Genomic DNA, 25,117 nt, shown 5'->3' on the forward strand with positions numbered 1-25,117 from the left:
TAAAGGCCATATATGACAAACCCACAGCTAACATCATACTCAATGGGGAAAAGCTAAAACCATTCCCCCTAAGATCAGGAACAAGACAAGGTTGCCCACTTTCTCCACTTCTATTCAACATAGTGCTGGGAGTTCTAGCCACAGCAATCAGACAAGAGAAAGAAATAAAAGGCATCCAAATTGGTAAGGAGGAAGTAAAATTATCACTATATGCAGATGATATGATACTATATATAGAGAACCCTAAAGACTCCACCAAGAAACTATTAGAACTGATAGATGAATTTAGTAAAGTAGCAGGATATAAAATTAATATTCGGAAATCAGTTGCATTTGTATACACCAATGATAAAATATCAGAAGGAGAAATTAAAAAAACAATTCCATTTACAATTGCTCCAAAGACTATAAAATATCTGGGAATAAATCTAACCAAAGATGTAAAGGATCTGTACTCAGAAAATTATACGACACTGAAGAAAGAAATGAAAGAAGACATAAATAGATGGAAACACATTCCATGTTCATGGATAGGAAGAATTAATATAGTTAAAATGTCCATACTGCCTAAGGCAATATACATATTCAATGCAATTCCTATCAAACTACCAACGACGTTTTTCACAGAAATAGAACATATAATCCTGAAATTTATATGGGACCATAAAAGACCCCGGGTAGCCTCAGCAATCTTGAGAAATAAGAACAAAGTGGGAGGTATAACGATACCTGATTTCAAACTATACTACAAGGCTACAGTAATCAAAACAGCATGGTACTGGCATAAAAATAGACACATAGATCAATGGAACAGAATAGAGAGTCCAGAAGTAAATCCATGCCTATATGCCCATCTAATCTACGACAATGGAAGCAAGAATGTACGATGGGGTAAAGACAGTCTGTTCAATAAGTGCTGTGGGGAAACCTGGAGAGACACATGCAAGAAAATGAAGCTGGACCACCTCCTCACACCATACACAAAAATAAATTCAAAATGGCTTAAAGACTTATATGTAAGATCTGAAACCATATTTTCTTGAAGAAAATATAGGAAGAAACTTCATGGACATTACCCGGAGTAAGATTTTCACTGATATATCCCCTCGCACGAGGGAAGTAAGAGAAAAAATAAACATGTGGGATGACATCAAACTAAAAAGTTTTTTCACAGCAGAGGAAACCATCAATAAAACAAAAAGGGATCCTACTGAATGGGAAAAGATATTTGCCAATGATATATCTGATAAGGGATTAATATCACAAATCTATAAAAAACTTACTCAACTCAACTCCAAAAAAACAAACAACCCAATTGAAAAATGGGCAGAGGACTTGAGGAGACATTTTTCTAAAAAGGACATACAGAAGGCAAGAAGACATAAGAAGAAATGCTCAACCTCACTAACCATCAGAGAAATGCAAATAAAAACCACAATGAGATTTGACCTCACCCCAGTCAAAATGGCTATCATCAATAAATCAACAAACAACAAATCCTGGCGGGGATGTGGAGAAAAGGGAACGCTAGTGCACTGTTGGTGGGATTGCAGATTGGTGCAGCCACTATGGAAAACAGTATGGAGGTATCTCAGGAATCTGAAAATGGAACTACCCTATGATCCAGTAATTCCACTCCTAGGCATCTACCCGGAGAAATCCAAAACTCCAATTCAAAAATCTGTATGCACTCCTGTGTTTATTGCAGCACTTTACACAATAGCCAAGATATGGAAACAACCGAAATGCCCATCGGTCAATAACTGGATTAAGAAGCTGTGGTACATTTATACAATGGAGTATTACGCAGCCATAAAGAAGAAAGAAATCTTATCATTTGCAACAACATGGATGGATCTAGAGAACATTATGTTAAGTGAAATAAGTCAGAAAGAGAAAGACAAGTACCATATGATCTCACTTATATGCGGAATCTAAAGAAAAGAATATGTGTATGAACTAATCAGAAACAGTTTTGGGGACACAAAAAACCGAGAGTTGTTAGATGGGCAGGGGGGAGGGGGTTGGGGATGGGGGGAAGGGTGGAGGGATTGGGGGGCGGCTGGTGATCCCAGGATGATCTCAGAGTTTTTTGAGAATTACTTTGGGGAACTTATTCAATAGTGTTTGGGGATTTTGTTGGGTGTCCGATGGACATGTGTCCTGTTTGGGAGACCACCTCAGGGATGCTGTGGATGCCTGGTCATGGCATTGTACACCAGAGGCTGGACATTAATGAATGCCAACTATAGTTTTATGTGTATAATGTGATGGCTCGGTGTGAGGTCGGGGTGGTGGTGGATGGGGGGAGGGGGGTTCACGGTGTGAGGGATGTAAAAATGAAATAAAATAAAATAAAACTATAAAAAAAAAAGAGTGCTATTTTTGATTCTTTGGGTATCTGAAACTGACCTTTCACTTACATTCACAAATGAAGTTAATTTGGCTGGGTAGAATAAATACCAGTTTACAACATTTTCTTCTACAAGATAATTTGTCCTGTTGACTTCTCTTTTTTTCATTAGTTTCAGATGTACAAAACAACATAGTGATTAGACATTTATATACCTCATGAAGTGATAATCCCAATAAGTCTATGACTCATCTGACACTGTGTGTATCGTTATTACAATATTATTGACTACATTCCCTATGTTGTACTTTATATCCCGGTGATTATTTTTTAAATTATAGTTCACATTCAATATTATTTTATATTAGTTTCAGGTGTATGGTGTAGTGGTTAGACATTTAGATAATTTATGAAGTGGTCCCCTGATAGCTCCAGTACCCATCTGAAGCTATAGTTAATGCTGCAGCAGAGAAGCCTAAAGCCCGTCCGAGTTTTGGTTTCTTTTTCTTCCTAAGTGCTTATAGGTGGCATTCTTTATCCTCATAAGTGAAAAACTTGCTATACATCTTTTATATGTCTTGGTATGGATAATTTATTTCCTCCAGTGAAAATAGCTTTTAAAAAATGACTTACACTTTTTGAAATTACAGAACAGTATAAAGAAAGTTCAAATTATCTGTTATTCTACGTCTCAGAAATAAAACCTTTAAAGTTTTCCAGGCATTTTTCTATACAAACATGTACACAAACACATTTTCAGTATTTATTTTATTAGAATTGATTCATACCAACTTTTAAAAAAAATTATTTCTTATTGACACATATAAGGCATATATACATTAAAGTACCTAATCTTAAATGTGCAGCTTGATGAGTTTTCACATATGTATTCCTCCATGAAATGCAAATGAGAATACAGAACATTTCCAGCTCCCTAGCGGGTTCCCTGAGATTCATCCCCATTGTTACATGTATCAGTAATTCGTTTGTTTTTTTCTTTTTCTTTTTGTTTTTTTGTTGTGAATTGTTCTATTGTAGACTATACCACAACTTACTTATCCGTTCTCTTGCTGATGAACATTAAGTTCCAGTTTTTGGTTCTTAAGAATAAAGCCGCTGTGAATGTTCATGAATTTTTTTTGGTGGACACATGTGCCCGTTTCTCTTGAGTATGTACCTAGAAGTGGGATTGCTGGGTCCCAGGATAAAGGTATGTTTAGCTATACTAAATAATGCCGGAAAGTTTTCCAAAGCAGTTGTGCCAAAATACATTTCCACCAACAATGTATGAGAGTTCCAGTTACTCGACATCCTTATAAGCACTTAGTATTGTTGGTCTTTTAAATTTTAGCCACTCCGAGGGATGTGATGTGATATATTGTGGTTTTAACTTGCGTTTCCCTGATAAGTAATAATGTTGAACATCTTTTCATGTAATTATTAGAGATTCCAATATCATTTGTGAAGTGCCTGGTGAAATCGTTTTTATTGGGTTGTTCGTCTCTTTGTTTAGTCTGCTTTAATCTCAAACAATTATTTAGCCTTTCTTTGCTTTTCTTGACAATGTTGAAAAGCAGAGGCCAGTTTTTTGTAGAATGCCCCTCAATTTGGGTTTGTTTGGTTTTCTCATGACTAGATTCAAATCATCCTGTTTTGGTAGGAATACCATGTAAGCGACATTGTATTCTTATTAGGAGCCATTCCAGTTTGTCCCAATATTGGTGATGTTAATTTTTACTTAGTCTAAGTAGGGCCTGCAAGGCCTTTGCACTATAAAGTTTCCATTCCCCCCCCCTTATGATTTACAAGTTATTTGTAGGCATATATTTTGAGACTATGTAAATATCCCTTTCCTCATCAAAACTTTCACCATTAGTTTTAGTATCTGTAGATTGTGTTCAAAGTTCATCATTCCTCCTTATACTTATTAGTTGACCCTTCTCCTTTATTTATTTATATCTGTCTGTTGGTATGGACTCATGAAGCCTTATTTTGTTTACCAGGTTGTGATATAATATTATCATTATTTATTTTGATGGTGAAATTGCCCCAGATTTGGCTAATGGATGCCCATTCAAGGTGGCTCTTGTGTCCTTTTGATATATACTCATTATTCTTGGAGCACTTCCTTATTTTTTGGCACAGAAAAATATTCCAGGCTAATTTTGAGCTTCCCCTGCCTCAGCTCTGGAATCAGTCATTTGTCCATGAAGTCTGATTCCTTTTAGTGGGGAAAGTAATGTAGAGATCAAACTCTGGATGTTGTGTGTGTTTGTTGCTCCTTGTGAGTCATAGCTTCTAGGGTTGCTTACTCAGTAGACAGAAAGAAAGAGGGAGGGAGGGAGGGAGAGAGAGAAAGAAAGAATTTCACACTGATACCTCCAGCCCAGTTTGCTTTTGACTTTGTGTTCTAGTAACTAATTTTTGTTTTTGTTTGGCCATGTTTCTCCAGTATACACCCAGTGTCTTCACTTGATTGTATAATGGACATTTGAATATGAAACACTTTTTTTTTTGCATTCTTCTCCCATCACCACCCCAATCCTTTTCACTGTTGTCCCCATCTCAGCAAATGGCAACTCTATCTTTCCTGTCACTCAAGCCATATATCTGTGGTCATCTTATATTCTCTTTCTCTCATACCTCACTTCAAATTATCTGAAAGTATTTTGGCTTTTCCTTTAAAATATATCTGCTCCCTGACTACTTCTCATCACCTTCACCATTATCATGCTAGTCTAATATTTTTCTCTCTGCAATTTTGTTTTTTTAAATTATTTTCACTTTTAAATTACTAGTCTAATCTCTTACTTGAATAGTTACATTAGCCTCCTAGTTGTTTTTCCTTCTGCCTTTGCTCCTTTACAACCTTATTCTCATTATAGGAAGCAGAGTGGTTCCTTTAAAATGTCAGATTCATGTCTCAACCCTACCCAAAACCTACCATTGCCCATCTCACTCACAGTAAAAGTCACAATATTGTACTTAAAGGTCTGAAGGCCCTATAGGATCTGGACTCCCCTACCCAACTTTTTGACTTCATGTTGATTTTCTTTCACTTCTTTTGTCCTCTTGGGTGATGATTAAATCCTTTCATAGATCTACAGCTTGAGGACAAGGAGATGTACACTTTCCGTGTCTAAGTGGTCATTGATCTACTGTAGTTCTTCTGTGCTGAGACATGATTGACTCCCCATAATGAGTTCTCTAATGCTTGTAGTAATCAAATATATTAAAGACTATAATCTCCAATATGCATGGCCACTAAACTTTTTCCTTCCTGCACCTTTGCTGACTTGGCTTTATTTGTAGGGACTCTACCTCCCAGAATGCCAAATGGCTCAGTGAGTCCCTTCTTTTTCACCTCCAATATACATTTTCACTCCTGCCATTAAAAAATAAAAACAGGGGCGGCCGGATGGCTCAGTTGGTTAGAGCGCGAGCTCTCAACAAGGTTGCTGGTTCAATTCCCGCATGGGATGGTGGGTTGCGCCCCCTGGAACTAAAGATTGAAAATGAGGACTGGACTTGGAGCTTTTGAGCTCTGGAGAAACACACAATATTCCCCAATTAAAACAAATAGCTGTAGAAAGCTCGGAGGGCTGACACAAAAGCAGTGCCTGATCACTTTGCTCATTGGTACAGACCCTTGACAACTCAACTGAAGGCAGATATTAGGGGAAAAGTATGAAGTATAAGTCTCCTTCCTGTTAGGTTCCCTTTCATGAAGTGATCCCTAGGGAGGTCTTGGAGTGAAACCCAGGTAAATTTTTATTCCTCAATCCAGTTCTACCTGCCTTATAATTGATGAAACTTCTTCCTAGTTTCTTTCCCTCTTGTCTGTCAGTATTTGTGGTGCTGGTGTATTTTCATCTTCTGTTCTGCCTGTTTAATAGCCTGCGTGTTGTGATGTGAGTCTATGCAAGGAACTGCACCGTGAGTCAGTTATTTCTTAGGGTAAATCTATCATTTAGAATCTAGGTTTGGCTAAGAATTGGGCTTAGATAAACAATGACTTTATAGATGAAGGGGTCTTTATTAATATAAAAACATGGAAATGAGCATCATGCACAGTGATAATTGTCTTTAAATAAGCAACATTTTTACTGTTAATCAGTATATACAGCATACATATAGGCTTGAACCAATTTGTATCTTTAGTTAGACATGAGTTTGAACTCTGGCTCTTTGAATTTGTTGTGTGATTTGAGGGAGGGTATTTAATTTATTTTAGCTTTGGTTCTTTTAATTTATAAAATGAAATTTTAAAATGACTATTGCATTTGCAACTTACTTTGAAATGCATGAGAAGTAATGTGGATTGATGGATGTACATAATAATGCAAACATAGAAAAATGCTGTAGACTGTGGGTGGTGGACATACGATTTTTCACGGAACAATTATTCAACTTTTCTGTCAGAAAAAATGTCCGTCTTGTAAGCTTACTGGGATTAGATGAGATCTGTGTGAGAAATGCCTGGCATGTAATAAGTGCTCAACTATTTTTTAAAGCACTTCATGGGAGAGACGTGTTTTGTATTGTTGATGATACAATAAGGCAGTTTATGAAATGTTTAAAAATACTTCCCAGTTTTATAGGTCTCCTTCACTGCAGAATAATTGAATAAGAATCTCTGGAATGTTGTACACGAACTTGGATTTTCTTTTCTCCCGCCCCCCCCCCCTATTTTTCTTCCCTTTTCCGTTTTTCCATCCCTCCTCTCTTTCCCTTGAGATTATAAAGTACATCCAGGCTTGTGAACCACTGATGGGACGAGGGCAAGTAATGGTGATATAAGCAAAGGAGAAAGAAGTGCTGGGAAGTAACAAAGACTAACAGAAAAGCCCCTCTGGTGTGCACAGGGGGTCTCTGCTCTTCAATACTCTTTGGAGTCGTTTATCCATTCATTCATTTTTTTTTACTGACTCAAATTTTGTCTCCATCACTTACAGCCTCAGCTTCCTCATTGGTAAAATGAAGGTAACAGTACCTACCACTTAGAGTTGTTGTAAGGCTTGAATTTGTTAAATAATGCATAGAAGGTGTGCAACACTTAATTAAACGTTCAATAAATAGTGGTTGTTTTATTGCTATAATAAAAATAAAAACTAATAAAAATGAGAACATTACAATTGTGAAAAACATTATTGAGCAGCAGTTCTATTTTAGGTATTGGTTAGGCACTGGGAATATTGTGATAAATCTTACAGAGACAGTCTCTTCCCTTCAGGAGCTCACAGTATCATAGCTGAGAAAGATCTAGAAACAAATTCAAGAGACAGTTTTAAGTGTCAAGATAGAGGGGAGAGAATGGTGTGTCCCATGGAATCCAGGCCTAGTTTTGCTTCTCATTTTGGCCTCATCCTCAGTTTGCAAGTGTCCAGAGGTACTTTAGTTTTATTAAACTTTGCTAGCAAGTTATTAAGGTCTCAAGTATCCAGATATCAGGGTCTTATTTAGGAAAAGGGATTGGTGGCTATCTTTCATTTGGATTTGAAGGTAGGAGTGGGAAAGAGATGAGCACCACATACCATTTCCTGCCTTCTATTTCCTCCTGCAATCTAGTCAACCCATGCTAAGGTATTTTTCTGGACAAATTAGATTAGCTTCTAATTAATAGATTAGGTAGTTAGCTCTTCACTATACTCATTGTTAAAATATTGAGAGCAAATACCAGAGATTTCTTTTGCTTATACACGGAAGATTAAACAAAATGTAGGCAACATAGCAAATGTTTGTATTAAACAAATGTTAAAAGAATTGTGGTGAGTCCTAGCAAGATAGAGCAGTAACAGGCTGTTCCGATGCAGAAATCTGGAGGCAAAGCAAAGCCTATGTATTAAGAGAAACAAAACATAGTTGTTATGACAACAACCTGGAATTATATTTTGTAACCACTTGTAATTATTAACAGGTTTATTAATGCTACTTTGTGTTGGCCCTCAGAATCATGGCTAATGGTTTGATTCATCTGCCTTTTTGTATGATAGTTTCAAATCAAGTTCTGTCACAATATTTCAAGGAGTTTCAAAACTAACATTTACAAATAGATAGATGTAGGGCCATTTTTATAGATGTATTTCAAATTTAGTGAAATGTTTCATTTTTCCTTTTGTCTAAGACTACTATAATGTTGTGTATTAAAATAATAGGGCCCTGCCCTGAGATTACCACATTTGAGTGTTGATAAATCTGTATACAAAGTTAAATATGTTTTTTCCTATTAGCAAAGCAAGATGAATATAGATAAACTTGTTTAACACCTTGGTATATATTCTTCCAGACCATTTTATATGCTTATACATGCATGCAATTTTATTGTAACCATACTGTACAAACTCTTTATAATCTTTTTTCGCTTATAACACTATTTTACATGCTTTAGCACAGTTTTAAATGCTGAATAATATCCTATAGTATGGATTACCATTATTTATTTAATGGAGCATGTAAAGGAAACAAGTATCTGATTTATTTTATTTTATTTTATTTTATTTTTTGCTGTTTGCAACTATATCCCATGCTGGAAGGAACCTTCTTATGGTTAAATCTTTGTATGCACTCTTAATTATTACTTTGGGATAAATTTCTAGAAATGGAATAGCTAGACATTTTTAAGACTTGTCAAATTACCCTTCCGTAAGGTCTGTCCAGTTTATAATCCCACCAGTGGTTTACAAAAGTACCTATTTTCCTGTATGATTAGTATTTGCTATCCTTTGCAAGTTTTAAGTTATAAAATGCATGTAGTAACATTATAAAAAGTAGGGAAATGGGGAAAAATCCACCTAGAATGCCATTTCCTCACCATGGCAGTGATTATCATATTTGTTATAGTATTCCAGGTTTTTATCATATGCATAAGTGGTTATTATTATATACACACAGTTTTCTATTCTGCTTTTTTCGTTAAGTTTTAAGTAACTTTCCCTGCCTTTACCTGGCCCTCATGATTTGTTTTCAAAGGTCCCACAGTAATGCAGTAAGTATTCATATTTACCTAATTCTGCTCCTATTCCTGGACAAGTAATTCGCTACCAGTTTTTATTATGTATAATATCAAAATAAAAACACAGAGATAGCTACCATTTATTGAACATTAACTATGAAACAAACTTTATACTATGTACTTTTTTATTGCTTTGTATTATTTCTTTCAGATTGATGTGTCCAGGATTGGTAATATTGGATCACGAACATTTTTTAAAAAAGATTTTATTGGGGAAGGGGAACAGGACTTTATCGGGGAACAGTGTGTACTTTCAGGCCTTTTTTTCCAAGTCAAGTTGTTGTCCTTTCAGTCTTAGTTGTGGAGGGCGTAGCTCAGCTCCAGGTCCAGTTGCCATTTTCTGGTTGCAGTGGGCACAGCCCACCATCCCTTGCGGGAGTCGAGGAATCGAACTGGCAACCTTGTGGTTGAGAGCCCGTGCTCCAACCAACTGAGCCATCTGGGAGGCAGCTCAGCTCATGGTGCCGTGTTCAATCTTGGTTGCAGGGGGCAAAGCCCACAATCCCTTGCAGGACTCGAGGAATTGAACTGGCAACCTTGTGGTTGAGAGCCCACTGGCCCATGTGGGAATCGAAGTGGCAGCCTTCAGAGTTAGGAGCATGGAGCTCTAACCGCCTGAGCCACCAGGCTGGACCTGGATTACAAACATTTTTATGGCACAACCTTTCTTCTTATCTCACCGCTTTTTTATTTCTTTCTACCTTCAAACATTTATTGGAAGCCTAAGATGTGTTAGGCACTGTGCTAAGAAGCACTGAGAATACAAAGATAGAATCCAAGTCATAGAGTCCTTGGAGTCAGACATTAAACATATATGATAAAGGGGGACATGATAAAAGACATTACTGGATAATGGTCCATCAGTTGGTCGGTCGGCCTGTCCATCCATCCATTCATCCATCCACTATTTGTCCACATAAGATATTCCCTCTGCAGCATGGGAGAGCTAATTGCAAACACAATACCCTTTTACCCCTAAATACTCCTGTATAAGAACATTTTCTTAACCGCAGTACGATGACCAAATCCAGGGATTTTCTCATGAATATAATGCTGCTATTTAATTTATTGTCGATGTTAATATTTCACCAATTATCCAAATAATGTCCTTAATGGCAACTTGTCTCCTTGATCCTGGATCTAATAGAAGATCACACACAACCTTTATTTATGCTGTTTGTCTCTTTCATCTCCTTTTATCTGGAAAGATTTCCCTACCTTTCTTTGTCTTTCATAGCATTGACATTTTTGAAGAATAAAGGTCAGTTATTTTGTAGAATATTGTTGAATTTGAGTTTGTTTGAAGTTTCTTCTTGTGCAGATTCAGATCATGCATTTTTGTCAGGAATACCATTTAAGCGATGCTGTTTTCTTTGCACATTGTTTCATGTTAGGAAGTATGTGATGTCAATCTGTACCAATATTGCTGAAGATAAATTTGATTACTTGGTTAAGGTGAGGCCACCAAGTTCTTTTACTGTAAACTGACCATTTTTGCTTTTGTAGTTAATAAGTAATCTGTGGGGAGATATTTTGAAACTATGTAAATACTCTGTTCCTCAACCAAATTTACCCACTAGTTTTATTATCCATTGATGATTTTCTAACTTCATCATTCCTTTTGTTTATTACGTGACTATGTATTGTAGGAGCTTTCTTTTATTTATTTATTCATATCAATATGACCTCATGGATTCTTGTTAAATTTTTTTTAAAATATAGCTAACACACAATATTATATTAGTTTCAGGTGGGCATCACAGTTATCATTTTATATACCTAAAGTAGTGATCACCGTAAGTCCAGCAACCATCTGACACTGTACCACACTATCGCAATATTATTGACTATATTCCCTGTGCTGTATATTACCTCCCCATGACTTATTTGTTTTATACCTGGAATTTGAACCTATCATTCATTCCTCTTTTCCTTTTTAAAATTTTCAATTATAGTTGACATTCAGTGTTATTTCATATTTATTTCAGGTGTACAGCATAGTGGTTAGACATTTACATAATTTAAGAAGTGTTCGCCCTACTAGTCTAGTACCCACCTGGCACTGTTCATAGTTATTGCCATATCACTGACTATATTCCTTATGCATTATTTTAAATCCCCATGACTATTTTGTAACTACCAATTTGTACTTCTTAATCTCTTCCCCTTTTCACCCACCCCCCATTTCCCCCTTCCATCTGGCAACCATCAAAATGTTTTCTGTATCTATGAGTCTGTTTCTGTTTTATTTATTTTATTCTTTAGATTCCACATATAAGCGAAATCACATTGCATCTGTGTTTCTCTGTGTGACATCCTCCACTCAGCACAATACCGTCCAGGTCCATCCACGCCGCCGTAGATGGCAAGAACCCATTCCCTTCCATGGCCCAACAATATTCCATTGTATACCTGTATCACCTCCTCTTTATCCTTTCTTCCTTCGATGGACACCTAAGCTACCTTCACATCTTGGCCATTGCAAACAATGTTGCAATGAACATGTCCACTCAAAGTAGATTGGGTTTCTTTAGGATAAATACTCAGAAGTGGGATTACTGGGTCTTGCTTTGCCTCTTGTTATATAGCATTTGTTTTAAAGTCTATTTTGTCTGGTATAAGTATTGCTACCACAGCTTTTTTTTTTTTTTTTTCATTTTCATGAAATATTTTCTTCCTCATCTGTTTACTTTGAGTCTGTGAGTTCTTTCAATCTGAAGTGAGTCTCTTATAGGCAGCATGTGTTAAGGGTGTTCTTATCCATTCAGCCACCCAATTTGTGGTTGGAGCACTTAAAGCCATTTACATTGAAAGTAATTTTGATAGATATGTAGTTATTGCCATTTCATTATTCATGCTTTATATCTTTTTTTTTTTCCATCTTAAAGAAGCCCCTCTAAGATTCTTTGTGATACGGGTTTTGTGGTGATGAACTCCTTTAGTCTTTTCTTGTCTCGGAAGCTCTTTATCTGTTCTTCGATTCTAAATGATAGCTTTGCTAGATAGAGTCATCTTAGTTGTAGGTACTAGCTTTTGATCATGTTGAATATTTCCTGCCAATCCCTTCTGGCCTGTAAAGGTTCTGTTGTGAAATCAGCTGACAGTCTAATGGGAGCTCCCTTGTAGGTAACTAACTGCTTTTCTCTTGCTACTTTTAAGATTCTTTCTTTGTCTTTAACCTTTGGCATTTTAATTATGATGTGTCTTGCTGTGGGCATTTTGGGTTTGTCTTGTTTGGCACTCTAATTGCTTCTTGGGCTTGTATGTCTATTTCCTTTGCAAGGTTAAGGAAGTTTTCCATCATTATTTCTTCATATAGGTTTTCAATTCCTTGCTCTCTCTCTTCTCCTTATGGTGAATTTGGTATGCTTGATGTTGTCCCAGAGGCCACTTAAACTGTCTTCATTGTTTTGGATTCTTTTTTCTTTTGCTGCTCTGATTGGGTGTTTTCTGCTACCTTGTCTTCTAAATAGCTGATTCAATCCTCTGCTTCATCTAATCGGTTGATTCCCTCTAATGTGTTCTTGATTTTGGTTATTGTATTCTTCATTTCTGACTGGTTCTTTCATATGTTTTGTTATCTCCATTTATATGTTTCTTGTGTATTTGTTGAAATTCTCCCTGAGATCATTGAGAATCCTTCTAACCACTGTTTTGAACTCTGTGCCTGTTAGATTGCTTGTCTCCATATTGTTTAGTTCTTTTTCTGGAGCTTTGTCCTGTTCCTTTATTTGGGACATGTTTCTTTGTCTCCCTATGTTTGTTTCTATGTATTAGGTAGGACTTCTCTGCCTCCCAGGCTTGCTGTAGTAATGACCTCATGTAACAGGTGTGCTGTGGTGCTCAGTGGCGCAGTCTCCACAGTCAGCAGTGGCAGGTGTACCAGGTATGTCTCTTGTGTGGGTTGTGTGTGCCCTTCTGTTGTAGTTGAACTTTGGCTGCTGTTTGCACATCAGTGGGAAGGATTGACCCTTGGGTTGATTGGTTGTGAGGACTGGCCATTACTACAGTGGAGGAACTGTTGTGCACGGGCTGACCCTACACAACAGAATTTGCTTTAACAGGGCTCTGTTGCCTGCCTAGTCTTCCCTTTGGGTGCGTCGTCTTTCGAGGTGGCCAGGTGATGCTCCAGCTCAGTCTCAAGGCAGCCACCCAGTGTTGCCATCCCCAGGCTGTCCTGGGATGAGGCCCCATCTGAGGCCAAGTTTAGCCACAGCCTGTACCCTGCCCTGGGCCACCTGGAATGAGTCACAAAGTAATCCGCAGATGGTCGCCACCCACCCTTGGCTTGGAGGTATGTCAAGAGGCTAGGCCACCAACCGAGGCTCCTGTCGCTAGTGCTGGGCTTAGGGCTGCTCAGCTAGAGGTACGGGGCATACTGAAGCCAGATGCTGCTTGTTTGGGTTTTGTGAACCTTTAAGAGATTTTAGCAATGTCTGTAGTGTAAGCCAGGATAGGTCGTTTGTACGGGAAACCATGGGAAGTGGCTTGGGTGGGTCCACAAGTTGGGTGTGGTGGGCTCTCAGGAATCACCAGGGCAAGGTGCAGGAACGGTGTTAGCCAGGTAGTTGGAGAGCCAGATATGGCAGTCACCTGCTTTGCTCGCTGGAGAGGGGAGGGCTCAACAAAGAAACTTTGGCTTCCACCGGCACTTCTGTCTGGGAGAAAGCTTTCCTGAAGCCCTTGCTCTGAAACCAGACAATTCAGTTCTTCTTTGTATGTCCGTGATGCCTTTCAACTGCTGCCCCAGCAGTGAAGCTTATAGTGAGTGAGTCCGTCAGCAAGTGAATCCATGTGTGGGCCCTTTAAGAGGAGCGTCTTGGACTCCAGCCTCTCTCGTCTCACTCAGCCACCATCTCTACTTGTTTTCCCAGCCAGAAGTGTGGCAACTTTTCTCCCCGGCTTTGGAACCCTGGGCTGGGGAACCTTGGTACAGGGCTGGGACCCCTCACTCCTCTTGGAGTGACCTCTGCAGCTGATACATCCCTCCTGATTTTTAATGTTCTTACACGGTGTCAGACCATTACAGGTGCAAGCTCGTTCCATGTGTCTGCTCCTCCTACCAGTGTTGAGGTGGCTTCTTCTGAATGTCCTTAATTGTCCTTAAGCTTCAATTCCGCTAGAGTTTAGGTGATTCTCAATGATGGTTGTTCTGTAGTTTAGTTTTAATTTTGATGTGGTCATGAGAGAAGGCAAGCACAGCATGTATCTACTCCACAATCTTGACCGAAATTGGATACTTATTTTATTGAATGGGTTATATTCTGTTACTATCATTATTTATTTTGATGCCCAAATTGTCCCATATTTGGGAAGTGGGAACCCTTCAACCTGTCTCCTCTTTGCTTTTGATATGTTTTCATCATTCTTGAAGCATTTTTTTATTTTTTGGCATAAAGATGATCCAGGCTCATCTTGTACTTTCCTTGCCCCAGTGCTGGAATCAGCCATTTCTCCAAGGAACCTTCATCCTTTTCAGTTTAGAAACCATGATATGAGCTAAGGTATAGGTTCCTTAAAGAGTCCCCAGTGCGATTTTGCTGGTTTTTCTGGAGCCCACTGTAATAGAGGCTTCTTTTATGTAGGAATTCTCTTTCAGATATTTGCTAAATGGACAGGACTGAGTAGGAGTTCAGATAGTCCAGGGAGATGAAGGAATATACGCAGAGTCACAGTATATGGGAAAGTCCAACTCACTCAGAGGAGCTTGAGTTCACTGTGGCTTCAAGCAGAGAAGAGGCTAGAGAATAAGGCAGGGACTGGTTAACTGATGACTTTATTTGTTGTCCACTGGAACTTAACCTTGGCAGTGCCCTCGGCTGGCCTCCGGATCTGTCTCTTGCTTCAATAGTGTTTGGATGGAATAGACCCAGGGATGCCCCTTCTTTCAGCCTCCAAACATCCTCCAACCTCTTTTCTAGTCATCACCTTAAGAAGCATCTTATTCATCCTTGGTCTCCAAGAGCAGCCAACACCATTTTTTGAGCTTATCTCCTTATTGTTGAGCAACCATGAGCTCCCAAGTTCACCACAATTAGTCCACCAAGGTGGAGGTTGCCATCAGCCTCCTGGTAAACCTGAACCTGTGGGCCTCCTACACCTACCTCTCTCTGGGCTTCTATTTCAACTGCAAGAACGCAACTCTGGTGGGTGTGGGTCACTTTTTTCACAAGTTGGTTCAAGAGAAGCAAGAAGTCACTGAATGTCTTTTGAAGTTGTAATACCAGTGTGGCAGCCATGCCTTCTTCCAGGATGTGCAGAAGCCTTCCCAAGATGCATAGAATAAAACTCAGGAAGCCATGGAATCCGCCATGGTCATGGAGAAGAACCTGAACCAGGCCCTTTTGTATCTGCATACCCTGGGTTCTGCCCACACAGACCTCCATCTCTGTGATTTCCTGGAGAGCCACTTCCTAGATGAGGAGGTGCAACTCATCAAGATGGGAGACCACCTGACTAACCTCTGCAGGATGACCGGTCCCCAGGCTGGGCTGGGCGACTATCTCTTCTAAAGGCTCACCCTCAAGCATGACTAGGAGCCTTTGGAGCCCAGCACCTTTAAGCGGCTCCTCTACATCCCCCTGTGTTGAGCTTCTATCTGAGCCTCTCCCTGTAACCACTAGACAGCCTTCTAACCACCCTGGAGCCCTCTCCCATGCCGTGAACCAAACTGAAACAGTAAAGCTTTTTGTAGCTAAAGAAAAAAACCTTGTAGAAGATAAGGAGCCATCGTTGGGGATTTAAACTGGTTAGGGAAGTGATCGATTTTGGTAGATTTGAATTTTAAGGTCATTCTACTGTCACCAGTGGCAGTATATAGGATGGATTAGATAAATATTTAAAGTTGTTTTCCAGTGGGGTTGGCATTTACCTTTTTTAGAGTGCTCAAACTTTTCTTCTAGGAGTCAGTATTGCAGCTGTTGGTACTAATGCCAGAGGGATAGTTGGCAGTAGTTTTGTGAAAAGAGAGTGAGAAAGAGAAAGACAACACAATATGATAAAGCTTGAGTCATTCATTTATCAGTTTGTGTAATGGTAGCAACTCTTCCTTTTAGTAGTAGTTTTAGAATCAGGACTGGAAGTTGTATGTCAATGTTCTCCACTGAAAAATAACACAAAAGCGTATAAAACAATGCTATCTTTTCTTAATGAAAAATCTTGGTGAATATGAGTACTGTTACATTTTATTTTTCTTTATTTTTGGTAGTAAAATCAACAATAGGATTGATATAGACATTTAATAATGTAGATATTCTACCTGGTTTGTGAGGTCCAAAATATGAAATGTAACAAGTATGTTTTCTGAAATAGTGGCAGTTTGCATCTTTAGCTTAAAGTTTGCTGTTATCATAACAAGTTTTCTTTCTGTACTATTTACAGCCTGTCTCCCAACCAGTTGGAGTTGAACAACAAGCAACTCTTCTAAAACCAGATTTAGTTCGAAGGTGAGTATCTTCAAATTGATACCATGAAACCGATAAGGGTATGTTGAATTATTTGCATTCATTAGGGGTTTAGTGTGTCTTGACTAGAGACACTTCTGTGTTCTTGTATTTATGTGTATGTTCAATAAAAATAGCTATTATTTTTACCTTTTTAGTAAAGATCGTATGTATTGTGAAATTATTGACCATTTTCTTGTTCTCATTATTATAGCATTCTGTTCCTAAAACAGGCTCATAAGTGTTAAAAAAGGAAGCAAGAAATAATGTAATTTAGAGTAGAATTCCAGCTAATCTAAAGAAATAAATTATAACTAGACATATATTATTTGGTACTTATAAACTAATATTTTCCTCTATGTTGTGCAGATTGTATAATTCCTATTGTTCTGTGTTCAAGTTCACTGATTTATTCATGTGTCTTATTTACTCTGCTACTGAGCTCATTCATTAAGTTGTTTATTTCTATGATTGTACTTTGAATTCTATAATTTCCATTTGGTTCTTTTCTAATATCTTCTATTTTATGAGATTTCTTTTGTTTTTTCATTTGCTTCAAGAGTATTTATAATTGCTTATTGATGCATTTTGATGATGGCTGCTTTAAAATCCTTGTCAGTTAATTTCAATATTTGATTCATCCTGGCATTGGCATCTATTGATTTTCTTTTTGAATTCAAATTGTCATTTTCCTGGGTTTTGGTATGACAAGGAATTTTCATTTGTTTCCTGGACATTTTGAATATTATGTTAGAAGACTCTGGATGCTATTCAAATACTGTATGTTTTCAGGCCGTCACCCTGTTCTAGTGACAATTGAGTTTTCAGAGTCCTTATAGTATGATTCTGGTCTGCTTGGTTTACCTAATACCACTGGGCCCCACCGCTGGATGGAGGGGTGGGAGAGCACTTCTCTAGGCCTGCTGCCCCAGGCCAGCTTTCCAGGCCACTTGCTACTGGTGGAGCTCCCGCCAGCATCATTAAGGGAGGAAAGGGCTCACCTGAACCACCTTCTGCCACTGGGTTGGGGGTTAAGAGGCCACTAGACTTTGACTGCCTTTGCCTTTGGGCCGGGAGTCAGGAGACAATAAGCCTGGACTGTCTTCTGTCATTGGGTGGGTAAGAAGGAGACGCCAAGCTGCTATGTTTTTTCTTAAGTCCAGGGAAGTCCCCAGACAGTCTGCCTTCATCTTTTTACCCTCCCGTGATTGTCTACTGTATTATTTCCAGATTTTCTAGTTGTACTTAGAGGGGAGGAACAGGGAGAGTTGAGTTTCTGCCATCTTGTCCCAAACCCTAAAGTAGTGTTTTAAGGTAACTCTGCAGTTGAATGATATAGCCCCATTGACTAAATTGCATCCTATTTATCCTCTGAAGGGGTTATTTGTTATTGGAATTTCTCTGTGTATTAAAAATTAAAAAACTAAAGCCGTATTAATGCATCTTCTACCACTTGTATTGATGCAAAATCTTTTTTTCACATGGACATAGAAAAAATTTTAGGAGGTTTTTTTATTTCTCCTTATATATCTTAATACAGCTACTTCATGAGTAGTTTTTAGGAGGACTTTACCTACAAATTAATTAAATATGTATATTTTTGGTGCTCACAGCTCTTATTTAAGTTTCAAATGTGTTTATTGGAATTTTTGTATTTATTGAAAGATCTTCAAACGTATTAAAGACTGAAAAATTCCCTTGACACAGATAAACTGAAAGTTAGTCTGCTCTTTCATTCTCATATTGATTTGAACTTGCAAAATACAAGAAGTTAGAATTAGTTATGTTCAACCTTTTTCACATGATTCATTTTTTAACCAAAATTGTGGTGAATTTGATTAATTGATTGATATGGAAGTATAACTAACATACAACTTTATATTATTTTCAGTACACCACATAATGATTTGACATTTGTGTATATTGTGAAATTATTACCACAGTAAGTCTGGTTAACATCCATCACCTCACAGTTACAGATTTTTTTTTCTTGTGATGAGAACTTTTCAACCTACTCTCTTAGCAACTTTGAAATGTACAGTACAGTTCTATTAACTATAGTCAGCATGCTATACATTATATTCCCGTGACTTATTTATTTTGTAACTGGAAGTTTGTGCCTTTGACTCTCTTCACCCATTTTGCCAAACTCCTACCACCACCCCTCTGCTCCCTACTTCTGGCAACCACCAATCTGTTCTCTGTGTCTATGAGCATTTCTTTTTTTTTTTAGATTCCACATGTAAGTTAGATTATGTGGTATTTGTTTTTCTTTTTCTGACTTACTCACTTAGCATAATGCCCTCAAAATCCATGCATTTTGTCACAAATGCTGAAATTTCATTACTTTTCTTGGCCAGATAATATTCCATTGCATAATATATATCACATTTTCATTTCTTGTTCTGCCTCCTGCACTATTCCTGTCTCCCACACCTGATCTGTCTATCCCCTATTGAGTTCATTACATCAAAAAGTATATTTTGAGTAAGACTTGATTTCTAGGATGTTTATTTGAACATATTAATAAGAAACCCCAAAAAACCAGATAAAATTGATCTGATAAAAGGTTCCCCAGAGGCCCATCACTGAGAGTGTTTTACTTTTCACTTTCTTTACTGTGAGAAGATGTTTGCCAAATAAATACAATGTGACCTCAGTTTTTCATAACTTAAACAGCTTTATTGAGACATAATTCACATACCATTAAATTCACCCATTTGAAGTAAACAATTCAATGGTTTTTAGCATCATTCCATCCTGTATGAAATATACATTCACAAAGCTGTGCAATCATAACTTTTAAAAAGATATTGTTCTACTTATTTATTTTCTTTAAATTCATTGTTTATGATTTTAGAATTGGGAGTTTTTCTTCAAATTTTATCTTCAGGATGGAATGATTCTAGCCGTGAAGGGATTTCAAATGCTAACTCTGATTTGGGTTAAATACTGGGCTCTGAGAATCACGGAATAATTTCTGCTCTGAAAAATTGAATAGAAGTTGCTTCTGTGTTTTTAATTACTAGTTTACATCATGATGTGGCAGCTGTGAAGGAAAGCACCAGTACCCCTGATAACCCAAGTGGAAATGGCAAACAAGATCGGATCAAACAGAGAAGAACTTCCTGTCCTCGACCGGAGAAGGGGACTAAATTCCAGCTTACTGTCCTTCAGGTCAGTGTGCAAATGTGGTTCGTTTAAGTGAGTGTAGGAGTTTGGGGGTCGGGGGTGGGGTGATGTATTGTAAAACTCTCTAAATTAACTTTTCCTCCATTAAAAAAAAATTTCTGATAAGAGTATTATGTATTACTTGTTAAACTTAGGCAATATAGGGAGAGTGTAAAGAAGAAAATAAAAATCACTTGTACTCTCAGAGATAGTTCCTGTTAAAGTTTTAGTTTGTTTCATCTCTTTTTCTGTATGCATGTGTAGTATTTTACATTGAGATTGTAATAGTACTAGTAATAGTAGTGAAAGTTTATTGAATGATTTCATGGTAGACACCCTAGATATTATACATTAGTTGTATCATTTAATCCTTTAATAACCTTGTTTGATAGGGGATAGTATATTCATCTTTACAAATGAGGATTAGAGAGGTAAAGTAATTTGCCTAAGGACATCAACTAGCAAGCCAGAGTTAGATCTGAATCCAGATCAGACTGTAAACCCCATATCTCTCTAGCCAGTATAGTATAGGTTTCAGATGGATGCTAAACCTTATGTATAATTTTGTATCTTGCCTTTTCAAAAACTTACGTACACTTTACTGTGTCGTTAATTAATTTTTCAATAACATTTCAAATGGCTGTCTTAGATAGGCCCTTTTATAGAGATATAATAATTTAATCAGTCCTGTTGTTCTTCATTTAGGTTGTTTCTTTCTTTCTGTCTCTTTCTGCCAGTCTGTCTTTTTTCTAACTCTGTCTTTCTCTCTCTTTATGTCTGTCTGTCCATCTCCATCTTTGCAGCAAACACCCTTGAGCACAAATCTTTGTACATATCCCTGATTATTTCCTTATGTTAGAGTCCTAGAAGTAGAATTAGTGGGTCAAAGAGTATGAAAATTACATGTTGCTAGATCACTGTCCAGAAAGGTTGGGCCAGTTTACATTTCCATTAGCAGTGCATTTTCTTCTGATTGAAGAGTCTATTTGTGGGATTAAGAGAATTTTGGAAATGAATCACCGAATTTAGATCTTTGCTTAGCAGATAGCTATAGTGACTATTACAACTTTTTTTTCCCATTTTATAAAAGTTATGTTTCCTTTTCTTCCCCACAGGATTGCATTTGTAACTTATTTTTTGCCAAGTTATTTGAGCCTTACATGTGTCATAGAATGGTTATTTAGGCAGTATTTCACCAAGGGAAAAACAATCTTTTAAGATTCTGAACAATTTAAACCGTATTTCCCATGTATTATATGTGAGCTCATCTAAATGTTCCCTGCACCATTTGCAAAGAGAAGATAGTGATTGACTCTTAAACTGGTGGTGAAATGTTTGTTCCCAGGTGTCAACCTCTGGAGACAACATGGTGGAATGTCAACTGGAGACACACAATAACAAAATGGTCACTTTCAAGTTCGATGTTGATGGTGATTCACCAGAGGACATTGCAGACTATATGGTAAGTACAATAAAACCAAATGATTTTCCCTTTAGTGTTTCCTGTCTCTTTTCTCCTGTCTAACTCTCCCCCTCATTCATTCAGAGCCATGGTTTTTTAGGGTACTGTAAGTTTTTAAAATTTGTGCAGAGCTAAATTGGTTATGATCAAGAAGTTAACTGCACCTCCTGTGGTTTCAATGTATTTATCTGCAAAATATGAGGGGGTTTCATTAGTAGATGATCTAGTCCAGTGGTTCTTATGCCTGACGGCATGTTAGAATCACCTGAAAAGCTTTTGAAAAACATTTCCCTGGGTCCCTCATTAAAACAGAATCTTTGGAGGTGAGGCCTACGCATCAATAGTTTGTAGAATTCCCTGGCTAATTCTGATTTGTTACCTACTGATACAACATCTTGTATATAGGTGTTCAAGTAATGTTCGTCATTTCATTTAGTTTTCATATTTTCTTTGAATTGTTAGGCTTAAGTTATCATTTTTCCCTTTTTAAAAAATGGGGATAGGCTCGGGTGACAGGAAGAGTTCATAATGCTTTTATTTCTGCCAATTTTCTTTGGTTATACATTCCCGGCCAAGCAGAATCGAACATTTTAAAAGTTAAAAAATTTGTCAGTTCTGCCTCTTGTTTAACATACTAGTATCTTCTGAACTGTCTCCTGGCCATTCTTTGTGTTTATCTTTATCTTTCGAGATGCTTCATTTTGTGATTTAAAAACTTTTTGCTTTGGACATGCAGTTTTAAATATAAACATTACCTCTGTTATGTTACTGAAACGATTATTTAGAGAATGTCAGATAGTTTTTAAAATGCTAGCTTCTTTTTTGGTAGATAGTGCCAATCTGACAAATGTCAATGGTCTCAAAATAGAAATAATAATTCAATGCATTATATGGCATTTTCCCCCGGGTCTTTGTTAACTTTGTTATGGCATTTGGCTCTAAATAGTTAATTTTAATTTATTTTTCTTTAGGGTAATCACCATTGATACAATATTATAATTTTGAACAAACTAAATTCATTCTCATAAACAGACTTTTACTTTTGGACAGGTCGAAGATAACTTTGTGCTGGAAAGTGAGAAAGACAAATTTGTAGAAGAATTGAGGGCTATCGTAGGTCAAGCTCAGGAGATCCTTCATGTCCACTCTGCTGCAGAAAGAGCCGCTGGAGTTGACTCTGTTACCGTGGAATCCAACAGTAGCCAAGTAAGAGCAATTGTTTAGTAAATAGGTCTTCTCTGATATGTATCAGGAACTTCTTTATTTATCTATTCATTTTTAATTTAGACAGGATCATCTGAACAAGTACAGATAAATTCTGCATCCACTCAAACCAGCAGTAAGTATATTTAATAAAATTTACCATTTGGCTTTTGAAGCAAGACATTTGGAAACTTTAATTTACACATCTTCATTGGGAAAGATGTTAGCCAATAAAGGAATTGTTAATGTAGGCTTTCCCACACTTTGAAAGGACGTCATAGCCCCGATGAAAGAAGGATAAGAAGTAAAATCATTCTCCAAATTTCTTCTAAGTGTTGGTACTTTATCTGATTGATTTATTTCTGAGTTGTCGCATGGTATGTTACCAGAAATGCAGTCACAGTACTGATGACCTTTAACGGCTTTACTGTTTGAACTTAACTGGTAAGTTCTTCCCCCTGCCCCACCCCATCATGAGATGGACAGAAACTTTCTTAACCAAAATCGTTATGTTCTAAGTTTGTCTCACGTTTTAATAGTCATTCATATCTTGATTTCATTCACCAGTGATATGCTCCTGCTTGCTCTTATCACTAAGTTTTTGTAAATCAGATACCAGAGAAGCTTCCAGGGACTAAAAATGAGGTCCTTTTTCTTTTCTGACGACTTTATCTCTCCATTCTTCTCAGCTCTGGTCATGGGTATATTTAGAGTATCTAGGAGTGGGAGAAGAGCCATAGACAAATGAGGACCTCGAAAGCAATTATAATGACATGAAGAAACAACATGTGGTGTGGGAGTCCTGGAACCAGATATCATTACCCTGAAATTTAGTTTGTGTTAGAATGCCAAGGTCTTCCTTATCTTCTTTTTCTCATTGGTAGGAGTCTGAGCAGATTTCTGTGTGACAAACTAGGGTAAAGTTTAAAAGAAATTTACTTACTTGAATATGTTTACGAAATAGGAGTAAAGATGTAGGGGCGTATTTTACTTTATTTTTTAAGTTGTCATACAGTAAAATTGACTTCTTTTTCTTCTGGTGTATAGTTCTGTAAATTTTATTTTTTAATTAAGAAATTTTTTTTATTAGTTTCAGGTGTACAAAGCAACGTACTAGTTAGACATTTACACCCCTCTCAAAGTGATAGCCCCTCTCCCAAAATCTACTGCCCCTCTGTCATCGCATGTAGCTGTTAGAATTCCATTGACTCTATTCCCTGTGCTGTACTCCATATCCTGTGACTGTATATATATATATATATATGTATATATATACATATATATACATATATATATATATATATTTAATTATAGTTGACATTCAGTATTACTCAGCTTCAGGTGTACAGCACAGTGGTCAGCCATCTAGACTGTCCATGAATGGTCTCCCTAACAAGTCAAGTGCCCATCTGACACCTTACAAAATCTTTACAACTTTATTGATTGTATTCCCCAAACTGTCTTTCATATCCCTATGGCTACATTGTGGCTACCAATTTGTACTTTCTAATCCCCTCACCTTCTCCCTCATCCCCACCCCTGTCCAATCTAGCAACCATTAGTTTTTTTCTCTGTACCTACGAGTCTGTCTGTTTTGTTTGCTCGTTTATTCTGTTCTTTAGATTCCACGTATAAGTAAGATCATATGGTATTTGTCTTTCTCCGTCTGACTTATTTAGTTCTGTAAATGTTAATACTCGTATAGATTTGTGTAAACACCACCATAGTCAGGATACAAACCAGGAAACGTAGGTTTTCGTGGTAAAATTGCTTTCCATTTCCACCCCCCTAAAGTGCCCTGCTTCTTGTTGCTATTGATGCAATGTTTGTTTCCGTAGAATCTAAAATTCTTCTCTAAACACGTCTTGTGCTTTGTTCTTTAGAGTATCTGCACGGTCAGGAGGTCTGTTCTTATAAATTACACATATCCTAGTGCTGTTGGAAATGGAGATACAAGACAAATTGGTGTTTTAACCTGGTTTTCTTAATTAATAAGGTAAACATATTGACAATTGCTTAGCATATTAAATTTGGCTAATTCTTTTTACAGCTGAATCTGCTCCTCAGTCATCCCCAGTTGGTCGGTGGCGATTCTGTATCAATCAAACAATAAGAAACCGTGAGGCTCAGTCTCCTTCACTTCAGCAGTCCATGCCTACAATGCTTGGGCTACGTCCACTTCCTAGTAAGTGTTCATTCTCTGCTAGCTTTGTCCAGACTTGTATGATGGGGCTGCCAGATATGGACCACATCTTTACCTTGTTTTCAGGGGTATTTTGTGCTTATGAAAATTTTCATAAGCGTTTTTGAAGTTGTTAATACGAGGGTATAACTTAAGCCATTTTTATTTAATATTTATGAACAAAGAAAAGTTTCTTTTTTTCTTGACAGGTTGAATTTTGTGTATTTTGAGACTCATTTACAAAGAGTACTTTCACACAGGTTCTCGTTTGTCCCTTGCTCCTCCTGTCCCT

The 25,117-nt window shown here is 37.4% G+C and overlaps 1 protein-coding gene and 1 pseudogene across 3 annotated transcripts in view; both read left to right on the top strand.

Moving 5' to 3' along the window:
- Positions 1 to 25,117, top strand: part of WNK3 (WNK lysine deficient protein kinase 3) — a 178,672-nt gene that overhangs the window by 117,552 nt on the left and 36,003 nt on the right. For both annotated transcript variants that reach the window (XM_081042030.1, XM_081042031.1), the window contains exons 11-16: positions 16,746 to 16,810; positions 19,837 to 19,984; positions 21,324 to 21,440; positions 22,491 to 22,646; positions 22,728 to 22,779; positions 24,694 to 24,828. In XM_081042030.1, the coding sequence (XP_080898156.1) occupies positions 16,746 to 16,810; positions 19,837 to 19,984; positions 21,324 to 21,440; positions 22,491 to 22,646; positions 22,728 to 22,779; positions 24,694 to 24,828 (673 nt within the window). The remainder of the gene's footprint in view (positions 1 to 16,745; positions 16,811 to 19,836; positions 19,985 to 21,323; positions 21,441 to 22,490; positions 22,647 to 22,727; positions 22,780 to 24,693; positions 24,829 to 25,117) is intronic.
- LOC308494338 (ferritin light chain-like) lies at positions 15,377 to 15,901 on the top strand (annotated as a pseudogene). The gene has a single exon. The product of its transcript is annotated as a ferritin light chain-like (transcript).

Source organism: Rhinolophus hipposideros (assembly GCF_964194185.1).
Source record: "Rhinolophus hipposideros genome assembly, chromosome: X".
NCBI classification, from domain to species: domain Eukaryota; kingdom Metazoa; phylum Chordata; class Mammalia; order Chiroptera; family Rhinolophidae; genus Rhinolophus; species Rhinolophus hipposideros.